The sequence below is a fragment of the Phoca vitulina genome, unplaced genomic scaffold (assembly GCF_004348235.1).
Source record: "Phoca vitulina isolate PV1807 unplaced genomic scaffold, GSC_HSeal_1.0 scaffold81, whole genome shotgun sequence".
In the NCBI taxonomy this organism is placed as follows: Eukaryota; Metazoa; Chordata; class Mammalia; order Carnivora; family Phocidae; genus Phoca; species Phoca vitulina.
Genome location: NW_022589784.1, coordinates 3,299,357 through 3,314,562, shown reverse-complemented (window position 1 = coordinate 3,314,562; position 15,206 = coordinate 3,299,357). Strand labels below are relative to the sequence as shown.

The 15,206-nt window shown below is 57.8% G+C and overlaps 1 protein-coding gene across 1 annotated transcript; it reads right to left on the bottom strand.

The window, feature by feature from the left end:
* Positions 1-22: 22 nt before the first annotated feature.
* Positions 23-13,413, bottom strand: TNFAIP8L1 (TNF alpha induced protein 8 like 1). The gene is made up of 2 exons (XM_032394446.1): positions 13,340-13,413; positions 23-1,563 (listed from the first exon to the last, which is right to left on the bottom strand). The coding sequence occupies exon 2, from the start codon at positions 1,556-1,558 to the stop codon at positions 998-1,000; it is 561 nt and encodes a 186-aa protein (XP_032250337.1). The 5' UTR covers positions 1,559-1,563; positions 13,340-13,413; the 3' UTR covers positions 23-997.
* Between the last annotated feature and the right edge of the window lie 1,793 nt (positions 13,414-15,206).

Here is a 15,206-nt window from a genome sequence, read left to right as displayed (position 1 = left end):
CAAACGAGCGCCGCAACTACACTCCCACGCCCCACCTGTCCATCTGCGCCCTGAGCTGAGAGTCCCTGCATCCTCTGGGTGTCGCCAAAGCCAGAATTTGTTGAGCGTTGCTTTCCGTGGTCTTGTCAAAACAGTTGGTCTACCAAACACGTGAGATGATCATCTTCAAATGGGCATGCCTCTCAGCTGGCTTTACCTTGGAGCCCCGGGTCGGGGACACCCTCCGACCCCTCCCACATGGGAGTCGGCTGCGATTCCAGCCCCATCGAGACATCCTACCTAGAGCAGCCACCCTACCTAGAGCAGCCACCCGGCGCACCTGCCCTGGGGCTGCCGGAACTGAGTGCCCCCGGCCGGGCGGAGGCAGCAACAGGAATGTGTTCCCTCTTAGTTCTGGAGGCCAGAAGCCTGTGATCAGGGTGTCAGCTGGGCTGTTCCAGTGTCCGCCCCCATCTTCACACACGTCCGAATGTCCCCTTCCTACAAGGACCAGGGGCCCAGCCCTGCTCCAGCCTGACCTCATCTTAACTAATTACATCTGCAACGACCCTCTTTCCCAAGAAGGTCACATTCAGAGGTCCTGGGGGCTAGGACTTCAAAGAATTTGGGGAGATGCAGCTCACCCTGTAACACTCCCTTTCTTCCGGTTCACCACGACCCTGTCTCAAGGAACAGGCAACATTGTTCACATCATTAAGTGGCGAGCTCCAGCTTCCAGAGGCATCCGGTGGTGGGGTGGTGCGGTCAGGTCAGGCCGGCCTGGGCAGAGAGCAGTCTCGGGGTGCTTGGGGAGGCCGCGGGCCGGCAGGCTGAGCTCTTGTCCTCTGGAGATGGGGCGGAGGGAGAGGCGACAAGAGTCCTTAAAACCGCTGCTTCGCACGGATTAGCATCCTCTCCGAGGGGACGGGCCCCTGTCCTGGGGATTTGGCCAGAATTGGACAGGAGAAAAGAGGTTCTGGAGCCGCCCCCGCCCCCGCAGCAAACCCAGGCCCAGAGGTCATATGCTGTCGTCGTCCAGCATCCTGGTGAGGCCCTCGCAGATGTGGCGCAGGTGCGAGCGGTAGGGCTCGGCGGGGCCGTAGAGCGCCGCCAGGAAGTCGCAGTCGGCCAAGTGGCCGAAGACGTGGTTGATGCGGCCGTGGGATTTGGCGGTCAGGTGCGCGCCCACGGCCTGGTGCAGCAGGTCCCGGCACTCGTGCAGGGCGGCGGCCAGCACGCGCCGGTCGAAGGTGAAGTCCACCTGGTGGAAGCTGACCGCGGTCATGGCCAGGCGGCGCGCCCTCTGGCGGAAGCGCTGCAGCAGGGCCAGCTCCTCGCCGCCCAGCTGGCCGCCGCGGAGCAGGACGCCCAGCTTCACGGCCACCTTGACCAGGTTCTTGAGCACCTTCTGGGCCTCCTTGCGGCTGCGTGTGAACTCCTTGGTGGCGCGGTACAGCTCGTCCAGCACCTCGCTGCTCGTGTCGTCGATGAACACGGCCACGGTGGCCTTGGACGCCATCTTGCTCAGGAGCTTCTTCTGGGCCTGCAGGGCCAGGCTCTTGGTGCTGAAGGCGTCCATCGGCCCTGCCGGGTGGAAAGGCACACAGGCGTCAGTCCCCACAGCCCCGGGGCCCACCGGGCCCCTTGTGTTTGCTGCCACGTCGTCCCAATCCGTGAAATGGGCGCGTGCCAGTGGCCCAGCCCCAGGGGAGCCTCACCGACAGGAGCCTGCTGTTCCACAAACTTGCCGGGAAGCACCTACTGGGTGCGGGGTGGAGGCGTGTCCAGGACACATGGCCCGTGCTACGCTCAGAAGCTACAAGATGCCATCGCGTGGGCACCCCAGAGGGGCAGGGGTGTGGGCAGGCCTGGAGGGAGGGACAGGCGAGGAGGTGGGCAGAGGGCCAAGTCCCAGGCCGACAGATCTTCACACTCCGCGGCCTAGAGGAGGGACGCTCTGAGGAGCCAGAGCACAGACACAAAGGGCAGGACACCTACGTAGGAAGGCTTGTGAAAAAAAATCAGTCACACTGAAAAGATGGGGACCAAAGGGACCCTAAGGGATCTAAGGGAGTTCATTTCTAAAAAAAGAAAGAGGGGCGCCTGGGTGGCTCAGTTGGTTAGGCGTCTGCCTTCGGCTTGAGTCGTGATCCCAGGGTCCTGAGATCGAGTCCCGCGTCGGGCTCCCTGCTCGGCAGGGGGTCTGCTTCTCCCTGTGCCCCTCACCCTGCTTGTGCTCGCTCTCTCTCATTCTCTCTCAAATAAATAAAATCTTTTAAAATTTTTAAAAAAGGAAGGGAGGGAAGGAAGGGTAAAGTCAAAAGAGGGAATGCATAATGGTGAAATCTGGGCAGGATGTTCTCCAGTCCCCCAGACCCACCATATCCTCGCTGTGGGCTGAGGAGGGGCTCAAGGTGAGTTACCACAGGCAGATTCCACCCCCACTAAGTCCAGCTTGTCATTCCCCACCCCCATCCTGCAGTTCAGTAGGATGGGGGTCCCAGGCCCCAGGCCCTGGGCTGTTTAGGGTGGAGGAGCCCAGTTATTACCAATTCCCTGGCCTCACTGTCCCGGCGCCCTGGGGCGAGAAATGAGCCAGGTGGGCAGTAGCCTGGGCTGTGGGGCCCTGGGGGGCGGGGGGACACGTGTGAGGTTTCTAGAAACACACTGCTCCAGCGACGCCTCTGATCTGGAAACACTGACTTGTGACAGCTCCCGCCCAGGAAAGGGCCGGGACAGTGGCCAAGGGGAGTGGCAGGCCAGCTCTCGGGGCACAGTGAGCAGGCCTCCGACAGCAGACTCTGTCTGTTCCTCACACCTGTCTCCGCGGCCAACTGCCAGGTGCCCCGAGCTCTGAAGCCACCCCCCCAACCACCTCCTTCCCGCGGTGCCAGAGTTCTTCCCAACCTGCACATCTGGGCATGACCCTTGCCTTCTGAGGACCGGCTGGCAGCTCCCACAGCTCCCAGGACCCGGCCCCACACCTCATTTGGGTGCCCGCATCCTCCCTGGTGAACTCCTATTCATCCCCCCAGAGCCCTGGCCCCTGAGTCCCTGCCTCTTCTCGAAGTTTCATCCCTGAGCTCAGCTTGGATACTACCTCTTCTAGGAAGCCATCCCCGAACCAGCAAACTGACAATGAGGCACCTCCTCTGGGCTACGCAGTGCCCCAGGCACCCCCCAACACTGCTCTGCCCACCCCCACAGCCTTCACTCCCCAGCTGGTCGGCCTCACCCCAGCCCGCGGGGCAGGCAAGGGGCCGCCCGCTTCCTTACCCGCTGTGTCTTTGGAGACTCCAGAAAAATGAATGAGGCAAGCCTGAGACCCACCCCCAGCCCTCACCCACTGGCCCAGGCCCTAGTAGAATCCACCCCCATCCTGGCCCCAGGCCGGCCAGACCAGGAATGCCATGTGGGTGCCCGCTCAGCCCCCAGAACCCCCACAAAGCCCGTCTTTGTGTGAACTCACACCCTGAGAGAAGTCCCACCCCCTGGGCTGCCCCCTCGCCTGCCCTCAGAGGTCAGGGTGGGCACGGGGATTGCAGGACTGCCTCCCCTGCCCCCACACCGTCACTGGCCTTTGGGGCTACGCGGGCCTGGGCCAGAGCAGGGGTGCTGCTGACTTGGCAGCACATGGCGGGCCCTGGGCCGGCAGCGTGCGCCCATTTCATCATTTCCGCCAGGTAGTAGGCTGGTTTCCAATTTGCTGAAGAAATTACACAGGCTCAGAGAGGCTGAGCCACTTCCCCTAGGCCACACAGCAACACAGCAACTGACCGCCTCGGCAGGCCTACCTCTCTCCACCTTCCCCAGTTGGTGCCTGCAAATCACCTCGAGCTTTCAAGGGCCAGGAGCTGTTTCAGTGACAAATCCAGCCCCAGGACTTAGGACCTGCTCCCGGATCTGACCGCTTAGTCAAGCAACATAACCGCCCCGTGCCTCAGTTTCCCCATCTGTAAAATGGGGAAGATGGAACTAAGTCTGTCCTAGGGCAGAAGCTTGTGGCCGAGCCCAGTGCCCCCCAGGCTGTGAGCTTTCCCTGGGCGGGGGGCTGGATGCTGCTGCCTGGAATTCTGCCGTTCAAGCTCCACGCCGTTCAGGTCCCTGAAGGCATAGCCCTACTTGTCTGTGAGAGTCTCTGGGGAAAGGGCAGCAGCAGCTTTGGGCTGCTGAAGGGAGTACCTGTGCCTCCCAGATGCCTCCCCACCAGTTTCTCTAGAACGTTCTATTCCATTCCCTGTACCAGGACTCCTCCTCTCCCTATTACTCATCCTGTAAACTGCTCGTCCAAGTCTCAGCATCGCGGTCACCTCCTCCTGGAAGCCTTCCTGGGTGTCCCAGGCTGGCCTTGCACACCTTGATCTCATTGTTCGTCTCCCTGGCCTGACAGTGCAGGCAGGGGCTGGGGCTCCCTTGTTCACACGGTGCCTCCGGTGGTCAGCCCAGGGCCTGGTACACAGCAGGCGCCCCTTAAGTGTTTACTGAAGGCATGAGGGAAAGGATGTCCACAAACATCAGGAATGAGAAGGAACCCCCAAGGCCTTGCATTCAGTCTCCCCAGCTTACAGATGGACAAACAGGCTCAGAGAGGGAAAGGACTTTCCCTGAGTCCAGGGAGGAGCCCCAGGCGCCTGGACCCCAAGGGCCCTGGAGCCCAGGTCTTGCTGCCTATCTTGGTTGCTGTGTGACTTCCGGGGGCGAGGTGGGGGGTGCTCTGTCCCTCTCTGGGCCTTGGCCTTCCAATCTGCAAGTGCTGGTTGAGTGTGTTGGTTCCGGAGGGGAGCTGGGCCCCCAGCAGGACCTCCCTCCTAAGCCCAGAAGGAAAAGGGGGTGGGCGGAGGCAGCTGCAGCCTCCCTCCGGGCCTCCACACTCCTAACCCCTCCTAACTCCCAGCCCCCAGACCTGCTAACACCTGGGCCAGCCCAGCTGCATGACCCCCTCCTCCCCCACCCATTGTTCTGCCAGAACCCCCCCGTCCAAGCAGGCGGACAAGGAGATGACTGCCATCCCAGGGGAGCAGGCCACAGACGAAAATAAACCCCGGCCTTCCTTCCTTCCTACACACTCACCCAGGTCTGAGGGCGGGCAAGCCAGGAGGTGACCACGCTGTGCCACGTCAGCCTTTCTGGGGCAGGGCCTTCCCAGGAACTGCCCAGGGGCTCAGGGGCCAGATGGTCAGCGTCCCTAGTCCCTGCCCACCGAGTGCCCGAGCGTCCCATTATCGTCAAAGCTAAAAGAGCCTGCTAAAGGATCGAGGGCTTGGCTAGAACACTCATTCAGTCGCTAATGAGCATTTATGGAGCACCACGTGTGTCCCAAGCACGGGGGATACTGGAATGACCCAAAGAGATCCCGTCCCTGCCTTCTGGGGGATTCCAGCCTTCTAGACCCAGGCCACCTTATTACAAAATAATTTGGGTCCCCCCATTTCCCTGAAATGCAATCTGCAGACACCACTGTCTACCTGCACCCACCAGTTTAAAAACAAAATAGAGGGTGCCTGGCTGGCTCAGTAGTTAGAGTGTGTGACGCTTGATATCGGGGTTGTGAGTTAAAGCCCCATGTTGGGTGTAGAGGTTACTTTAAAACCTTTAGGGGCTCCTGGATGGCTCAGTAGGTTAGGCGTCTACCTTCTGCTCCGGTCATGATCCTGGGGTCCTGGGATCGAGCCCCACATCGGGCTCCCTGCTCAGTGGGGAGTCTGCTTCTCCCTCTAGCTTTGCCCCTCCCCCCAACACATGCGTGCCCTCTCTTGTCTCTCAAAAATAAATAAAATCTTTAAAAAAATTAAATCTTTAAAAACATAAATAAATAGATGGTATAAAGGTGGTAGTCTGAGGCAGACTGATCGGGGAAGGGATCTGGAACATCCCTTGTTTTGTGTCTCAATTTGGGTCTATACAAATGTAAAAAGCCATCGAGCTAGATGGTGGTACAACTGTGATTATGCTAAAACCCAGCAAATTGTACACTTTCCAAGGATGAATTTTATGGTATGTGAATTTATAATCTCGATAAAAAAAAATTCTAATCTTTCTCCAAAGAAGAAACATAAATGGCCAACAAGCAGCAGGAAAGACGCTCAGGGAGGGAACCAGACAGAGAAAGCCACACAGGGTGTGAGTGCACGTGGGTGACACGGCCAGAACAGACTCATCCACGGAGAGGAAAGGGGGGGCGGGGGGCCGGAGGCAGACTGTGTGGGGTGGGGCGTGACTATTGATTGGGATGGGGTTTCTTTTTGGGGAGAGGGAATGTTCTGGAAGTTGAACACTTTATTATTTTTTTTAAAGATTTTATTTATTTATTTGAGAGAATGAGGGAGAGAGAGCAGAGAGCACATGACGGGGGGGAGGGTCAGAGGGAGAAGCAGACTCCCCGCTGAGCAGGGAGCCCGATGCGGGACTCGATCCTGGGACTCCAGGATCATGACCCGAACCAAAGGCAGTTGCTTAACCAACTGAGCCACCCAGGCACCCCTGGAAGTTGAACACTTTAAAGCGGTGAATTTTATGGTATTCGGGTTATATCTTATCAAGCTGAACACTTACTATATATATTAAGTGTATATATTTTATACCTCTCTGCCCCTTACTATATATGTTTTGTGCCTCATTTTTTTATGCCTCGTATTTAAAATGTTAAATAAATTTAACATTTAAAAAGTCAGGATTTGGCCCATGCTGTAGTACAAACAGAAATAAAAGGATCACACAAGCTGAGATTTGTAAATCACTTCCACCTTGCCAGGTACATAGTAGGTGCCTAATAATACATGGTTGATCAAAAAGAATTTCCCACCTTAGCAGCACAGGCCTACCGCACTGGAGGATAGAGCGCATCTCCTAGAGATCTGCATATGGGGCATATGGCAGTGAACATGTGGCTACAGATTCCTGTCGAAAAGAGCTCCACCTCTCCCTCAATTTACCCAGGAGTTGCATTTTGGGAACAGTCACTGGATATTAAAACCGTGCAAAACCCCACTCAACGGTTTGTTTCTGGCAGGATGTTAGGAAGTTGTGGGTGCCAGGGGGCTACTCAAGGCACGTGGCTGGATGCCTAGTGTCCCTGCTCCCTGCCCCCCAATGCCAGAACATCCTGTTATCATCACAAGCAAAAAGAAAGCCCTCCAAATTTCCAAAATAGTCCCCTAAGAGGCATCTTCCTTGCTGGAAGGAGGAGACACCAGAAATCAGTGAACACAAAAACAGGATAATTTCAGGGAGAGATAAAAGCCAAGGAGGAGGGGGGAGTGACAGCCAGGGACAGCAGGTGACCTTGGCCAGGATGGTCAGGAAGGCCTCTCTGAGGTGGAGCTGCCGAAGCTGGGGCTGGAAAGACAAGGTCTGGGGGAAAGGTCAGCCAGGCAGAGGAAACAGCTGGTGCAAAGGCCCTGGGGCAGGACTGTGCCTGTGTTAGAAGAGCAGTGAGGAGAGTGAAGGCCACTGTCCAGGTCCTCCCACAGCCCTGCTATCTCCCCACAGGGACCCCAGACAGGCCCCATGCCCTTGGGGACAGCTTTCCCATCTGTGAAATGGGTGTCCAGGTACAGAGTCCTTGGCTCTGTTGACGCTTGCCCTGCCCCCCACATTCTTCCCCAGAACTGTGGAGCCCAGTCCACACTTCCTCTGTCAACCCCACTTTGTCTTTTGGACTCGGAACTTTGTCCTCATCCCAGTTTGGACACTCCAGCTCCCAAACGCCCTGAAAACTGGCCACAGACCCTGACCTCAAACCTCTGGGCTGCTCTAACATCCTTTACCTGCAGAGGCAAAGACAGGAGGCAGGACTGTCCCTGAGCCTCCCCTGAGAGGTGAAGGGCACACATCAGTGAACGGCACCCTCCCAGTGGACCCTGTTCTTTCCAGTCCCTTCAGTTCCCAAACTCAGGAGCCGAGCCAATCTCTCCCCCATTACAGCCACAAACCCTCCATCAGTCTCTCCGTCGCTCAGTGGGCTCCAGCCTCACCCATCCCCTCGCTGCATGCACTGTGCCTCTGCCAGGGGTCGGGAGCAGGGGGCGTTCTCAGCATAAGGGTCCCCCTGCTCAGAGAGGCTTTCCCTGACAACCCAAATCATTCACCCCTGGTCTCCTCCACCTCACCCCGTTTATTTGTGACAATTCATTGTGTTGGTTCATGACTTAGGCTTCCTATGCCAGGCTCGAGGCCGTGAAGGCGGGCAGTGGGTCTGTCTTAGTCCTGGCGGGGTCCCCAGTACCCAGTCCTGGGCCCGCAGTGGATCCTAACTAGAGGATTGTTGAATGACTAATTGATCACTGAATGCAAATCGAGGCACAGGTTAATGCGGGCGGGAAATGATGTCGCAAAGCTGCCCAGGCCTTTTTTGTTGGGAGGCCCTGGAGGTGGGGGTGGGGAGACTCCTCCTGGCCCTCCCCCATCCCACCGGGGCTGAGCACACCGCAACCCCGTGTCGAGTCCCCACAGCCAAATCGCTTTCCGCAAAATGCTCCCGGTAAGTTTCGCCAAACCAGGATGGGTCACGGGCCTACACATGTGGTTGACAAACACGTGCAGTTCTGGGCACGGATGTCATCTGACATTCTCCTTTACGGGAACAAGCCAGACTAATGAGAAACAAGGAGAACGAGAACTGTGTTCATCAGCAACGAGAGCGACGTCGGTGCCGAGCCCGATGGCAGGTGTCCGGGGGCGGGAGAACGCCTCCTCCACGCTCTTGTGCTTTTCACAAGGAAACCGCTGTGGACCCGACACACTGTTGAGTTTAATTCTCATCATTGGCATTCTCTTCATCACTTTCTTGAGTTCTACCAGGAGTTGGCGAACCCTGGCCCACTGCCCGTGTTTGTAAATAAAGTTTTATTGGCACACCGCCACAGCCATTCACTTGCATACCATCTATGACCACTTCTGCGCTATAACGGCAGGCTTGGGTACACGGGACAGAGACCTGCATGGCTTACAGAGCTGAAAATGTTTATTTTCGGGCCCTTCATAGAAAAAGTTTGCCAACCCCTGGTCTAGACAATCAACAGAACAATAAATCAAACCCCGATGTGTAGTAGTTGCCAATTTCCACGGTGTACGTGCTCCCACCACGGCCAATTTCAAGCTTCCAACTTGATGTCAGCGAAGGTGGAGCTGGGAAGAGCTGCTCACCATTTCCACCAACCACATCCAATAGATGAAAATGACCTCAAGAGTACAAATTTTAGTCAAATACGGTAGAATAATTAGGAAGTCACAATTTTTGACTATTTATGACCTTTGCTTTTTTATGAGATTTATCAACATATGATTCACACACCAAAAAATTTGTCCTTTTAAAGTGTACAACTCAGTGGTTTTTATATATTCACAGAGTTGTGCAACTAGCACCCTTATCTAGTTCTGGAACATTCCGTCACCCCAAAAAGCAACCCCGTCCCCATCAGCAGTCCCCTCCTGCAGACCCTGGCCCCCACGAGCCCCCTTCCTGTCCGTGGAAGAGCCTATTCTGTGCGTGTCACACACGTGGACTCACACCCCATGTGGCCTTCTGTGTCTGGTTCCCTCCCTGAGCGTCATGGGCTCGGGGTCCGTCCGCGGGGCAGCACGTGTCAACGCTTCACTCCTTTTTATGGCCAAATAATATTCTATACCCTAGTTTTAAATATATGTAAGCTCATAGTCTGTCATTTTTAATAATGGCTGTGTTTAACAACCCAGCCATGAAGATTCCTGATGAGACAGCCCGGGGCTCTCATGAGCCGGGCTGAGCCGGTGACAGCAGGCCCCGGGTCCATGGGCAGCCCATCCCCACCGCATGAATTCTTCATGTCCTACACAAAAGCTGTCAATAATTGATGGACCAGCGCAGCAGGGCCGGGCCAGCCACTCCATCTCACCTCTCTGAGCCCTGGCTGCAGTGGCCCAGGGTGGCCTCAGGGGCCCCAGGCCTCCACCCACAGCAGCAAATGCCCCCTCTGTCCTTGTTCCCGCACGAGACCCTCTGCCAACAGCAGGGCCCCCACGGCGTCGGGTTTTTAATCAGCCACCGCTCGGACCTCACAATCGGTGCCCAATTTGGATATGGCAAAAGGAAGAGAGGAATCTGCTTGTCGGAGGGGCTTGGGGGCCTCAGTGGTTCTCAAACGGGGTTCTCCAGAGCCGGAGCCGGGTCTGGCCACCTGCCGGGCATCAGGGGGACCTGGACCCTGCCAACTATGGTCAGACTCCCACTGAAGCAGAGCTTGGGCGCCAAGCAGGAATGTTGGGAGAGCACAGGCCACCCCCTACAGAAAAGATCAGGCCAGGCTGAGGCCAAGCAAAAGGTGTTCGAGGCTTCGGGGTCATGTGGCAGCAATGTGGATGCAGCCCCTAGGTGAGTCCCAGCTCCGCCCACCTCTCCCCTCTCCACTGCCTGAGTCCTAGTCCCCTGAGCCCTGAGCCCTTCTCCCGGGCTCGGGCTCTCACACTTCCTCATCGTCCTCCCCAAAGAGGCCACCAGAGGGCGCCGGTAAGCACCTGAGTCAGGAATCTGCCCACAGCCCTCCACTGCTCCCCTTTCTGGGGTAAAAGCCCAAATTCTTCCCATTGCCCACAGGACCATGTATGACCTGCCCCCACTCCCATCCCCTCACTCTCTTCCCCTCACTCACTCTGTCCAGTCACATGGGTCTCCTCACCGTTCCTCCGAAACTCCAGGCCCGGGCCTGCCCCAGGGCCTTTGCATGGGCTGTGTCCTCTGACCGGAATGCCCTTCCCCTCAGGTCTCCACACTGCTGTTTTTTTCTTGTCATTCAGGCCTCAGCTCAAATGTCACCTCCTCAGGAGTCCCTCCCAGGTCCCCCATCTAAACTAACTTCCACATCCATCTGTCTCTCCATCATCTTCATGCAGTTACAATTAAGCATAATGAGATTTCTGGATGATCACCTGTGTTTCCCAAGTCCAATCTGTGAGCCAAGTGAGGGAGGGCACCGGCTCAGCCTTGGTCAGTGCTGTGTCGGAGGTGCCCAGCACCAGGCTTTTGGTTCACAGTAGGGCCTCAGAACCTGTTGAGTGAATAAATGACCTCCCAGCACCAGAGGAGCATGGAGTCTGAGAGCTCATCCAAAGGCCCCACTGTCCAGCCAGGGAAACTGAGGCCCAGAGAGAGATAGAGATAGCCCAAAGCCATGTAGTAGTGCCGCGCGAGCTCCTCTGGAGTGGGGGCTCCCCCAGGTAAATGCTCCCCAACTTCCACTACCCCATTGGACAGAAGTGGATGTTGAGGCCTGGAGAACAAAGTCTTAGAGGATCCCAAGGACTCAGCCAGGGGAGCTTCCAGGAAAGCTCAGGTGGGGGAGCCCAGGGAGCTGTGTCGTGGTGGGGGGGGTGGGGGTGAGGGGTGCCCAGGGGAGGGGCACATGCTGTGTAACTGGCCCAGGCCTGCCCATCTCCAGGACCCCCCTCCCCTGCCTCTATATTTCGAACACCTGGGGCTGTGGACCCCCTCCTCCTCTATGTGTCTAACACCTGGAGCTGTGGACCCCCACCTCTAGGTCTCTAACATTGGGGGTTGTGGACCCCCCTCTACGTCTCTAACACCTGGGGTTGTGGACACCTCCCCTCCCCATGTCTCTAACACCTGGGGCTGTGGACCCCCCTCCTCCTCTATGTCTCTAACACCTGGGGCTGTGGACACCTCCCCTCCCCATGTCTCTAACACCTGGGGCTGTGGACACCCCCCCATGTCTCTAACACCTGGGGCTGTGGACACGCCTCCTCCCCATGTCTCTAACACCTGGGGCTGTACCAGGACAAGCCTCAGCCATTATTCAGCATCTGCCTCTGGGCGGGGACATTTCCGCCACAACAACTGGAGCTTTGTCCTCAGGCACCCTCTCCTGGCCCCATTTGACAGACAGGGACACTGAAGCCTCTTAAACCCACCACATCAGATCACCAAGCAACTGAAAGTCCTCTGTCCTACCCAGGCCTCAGATGGGAAACAGGTTCAGAGAGCATCTGACCTGCCCAAGGCCACACAGCAGGAGGGGACACCATAGGCCTCCCAAACTGCACCTGTCTGACTCATCTATTTGCTTAGGGACCTCCCACCCTCATCAGGGAGGGGCTCAAGCCCCCCCACTGGCAGCCCCCCTGTAGTCTGGGCACTCACCTACTACCAGCTTCCCAGGCCACCAGGCCTGCAAGTGGGAGAAGCACAGCCCAGGTGTTTGTGTGGCTGGGGTGACAACTCTTTGTTCTGGTTTCCATAGGTACCGCGTCCCTGGGCCGGCCTCTCTCTGCTCCTCCCAGCTGCCCAGCCCTTGCCTGGCAGTCCCTTGGCCCAGCCCATCTAGGCAACTTGTTATGTTTCAAAGTCGTTGCCCATGGACCTGGCATGGCAGCTGAAGGAACAGCCCATGCAGAGGCCCTGGGGCAGGACCATGTCTGGCGTGTTGGAGGGCTGGTATGGCTGGAGCAGAGTGAATGAAGGGGAGAGAGGGAGGGCCAGGAGGAGACAGGCAAGGCCCACATTCCTGCGTTTAACCTGGAAGCAGCCCTCTCCCCCAGGGAGTTCTGTCCCTTCCCATTCTACAGACAGGAAACTGAGGCTCAGAGAATCCAATCACTTGTTTTGGGTAGCATGGTGAGTGGCAGAACAGGAGCCTAACGGTCTGATTCCAGGGTCTGAACTCCACAACCACTAGCCTGAACTGCCCTCACTCAGCTGTGGCCCCCCCAGGGCATTCAACTCCCCCGGCGGGGCTCAGATATGCTAAGGAAGCAACCTTGGAGGTCTGTTTACAGCCGGGGCTGCCCCTCCTCAGGGAACCCCCCAGGATAGAGGAGGTGGTGATGCACGCAGATCTAGGTCAGGTCACCTGCCAATTACCTAGGCAGCTACAGTCCCAATTCATAGCTGACAAAACTGAGGCCAAGGCTTCCGGCCACTGGCGAGCTCCCAGGTGGCCAGTCTGGGTGGGCCTGGCCATGGCTCTTCCTGCCGCCTGGACTAGCCAGAAGCCACACACATTCCCATCACCACACCTTTGGCCAGGCTGCCCACCACCTGGAATGCCCTCCCGACTTTGGAATCTGGGAATCCGGCCCTAGCACCTGGCACCCTGCTGGGTGAAAGGGGCAGAGTCCATCCGAGTCCCCATGGGGGTGGGGGGACGCTGGTCCCAGAGCACAACCCCACGCTTGGGAGGGCAGTTCAGACCCAATCTGTCTTCCCCTAACCCATACAGCAGGAGAGTGACGGGGACACAGAGGGAAAGGGAGAAACAGAGGGAAACTCAGGCAGGAATACGGACAGGCACGGGGGGCGAGAGAGACAGGGCGTCCAGGTGGCCCCCGAGGTGCGCCGAGAAGCGAAGGCGCCCGGGCATCACTCCCTCACCTGCTCTCCGGGGCCTGTCCGTCGGTCCGACCGTCGGGAATCCGTACAGCCGCCTCCGAGGAGCAGTTGCGGCTTCCGCGGGACTCGCGCGGGAGGACTGAGACGGGACTGGACGGGGCTGGGGGGGGGGGGTGGGGGGGGGGGAAGTTCGGCCACGCCCTCTAATCGCCACGCCCCCCGACGCGGCCCCGCCCCGCTCCGCCCCCGCCCGCGCGGAAAGGACCCAGGAGGGGCTGGAGGGGGGGGCGGGCCGAAGGCGTGGGATTAGCCAATGGCAGTGCGGGCGGCGTACGAAGAGGCCAATGAAAGCAAGTCATCTGGAGGGGGCGGGGTGTAGGGCGGGGCCAAACGGCTCCGGGAGATTCCTCCGGAATCGTGAAACGGGCCGGATGCGGTGTTGGGGGGCGGGGGGAGGGGGGGCGTGAGCCAAAGAAAGGAGAGGAAGGAGATCCAGAGTCAAAAACTGAGACCCGGTGAGGAGGGGGCAGGGAGAGAGAGATTGAGAGAGCCCAAAAGAAAAACTGATCAACTCTGGCCCTGGGCAAGCCCCTTCCTCCCTCGGGGACTCACTTTACCCACCTGGGTGACAGGAATTGGTGCCGAAGCATGTTTCTTAAAGTACAGCCACTAGGAACCCTTTATATCAGAATCACCTGAGAGTCCCTTAAAAGATGCAGAGTCCTGTAGCCCCAAATGGGCTGAATCTGACGCAAGGTTGAAGATGAATCTCCCTGGGCTCAGGTAAATTCTCAGGTGAGGTTTGAGGCAGTCGCTGGGTGGACGGACCCTGGAAACCCCACTGGGGACTCCCAGATCCAGCCTCGATTTCCGTGGGAAGGAGGCGACAGAACACGCAGGAGCCTCCTGGCCGCCAGCGGGTGAGCTGGCTGGGCCAGCTGGGGCCCCCCCAGGAGGATGCAGCTGTGAGTCCTGGGAACTGGGCCCAGGAGCGGCTCCCAGCTCCCCTGCTGCTCGGTTTCCTCCCTGCAGCCCAGCTCTGGGTCCCAGTTTTAGCTAGGGCCAGGGGAGGCCAGAGCAGACCAGACAAGCGTTTGTGGAGTTCCTGCTGTGCGCACACGGGACGCACACAGCCCCAGCACAGGGTTCTGCTCCCGAGGCAAAAATAAATGAAATGTCTCTTTATCCCATTTCGGAGAGGGAAACTGAGGCCCAAAGAGGGGCAGTGACTTGGCTGAGGACACACAGACATAGGTGGCAGGGCCAGGATTCAAACCAAGGAGTGCTGGTCCCACATCCTCCTGCCCTCAGCCAGGTCCTGTCCTCCCCTAGTCCAGGGCTGCTCATCCTCTGCACGATTGGCAACCAGGTGCTGCATTCCTGCTGTGGGGGGCAGCCTGGGCCCTGGGGGGTGTTGAGCAGCATCCCTGGCCCCCACCCACTGGATGCCAGCAGCCCCCCACCTCCAGGTCCCAACAATTAAAATTGTCTCTAATCATTGCCAAGTGTCCCCTAGGGGGCAGAATCACCCCGTTGAGACCCACTGCTAGAGATCCATCTCTTCATGGCTCCGCCCCAAACTGTGAGGACCCCTTCTTTGGGTCAGGGTAGCTAATGGAGCAAATTGTTTTTAGCATCTCATCAAACCACAGCAAACTCTTTCCGTGAGCACAGGGTGGGCGTGGGTAGAGTGAGACCCAGGTGGGTTCAAACCCAGCTTTTTCCTGATCTCCACGCATGTGTTCAACTCTCTCAGCCTCAGCTGTCTGAATCTGTGACATGGGAATAGGAAGGCCTACTGGTCCCCAAAGAGGACAAATAAAAAGTGCCCACAGGGATGCGAAGAAGTTAGAGCACTTGTACATTGTCGGTGGGATCTTAAAAAGCTGCAGCCACTGTGGAAAAGTTT

Coding starts and splice junctions, on each gene's coding strand:
- TNFAIP8L1 (XM_032394446.1), bottom strand. CDS start 1,558: ATGGACGCCTTCAGCACCAAGAGCCTGGCCCTGCAGGCCCAGAAGAAG.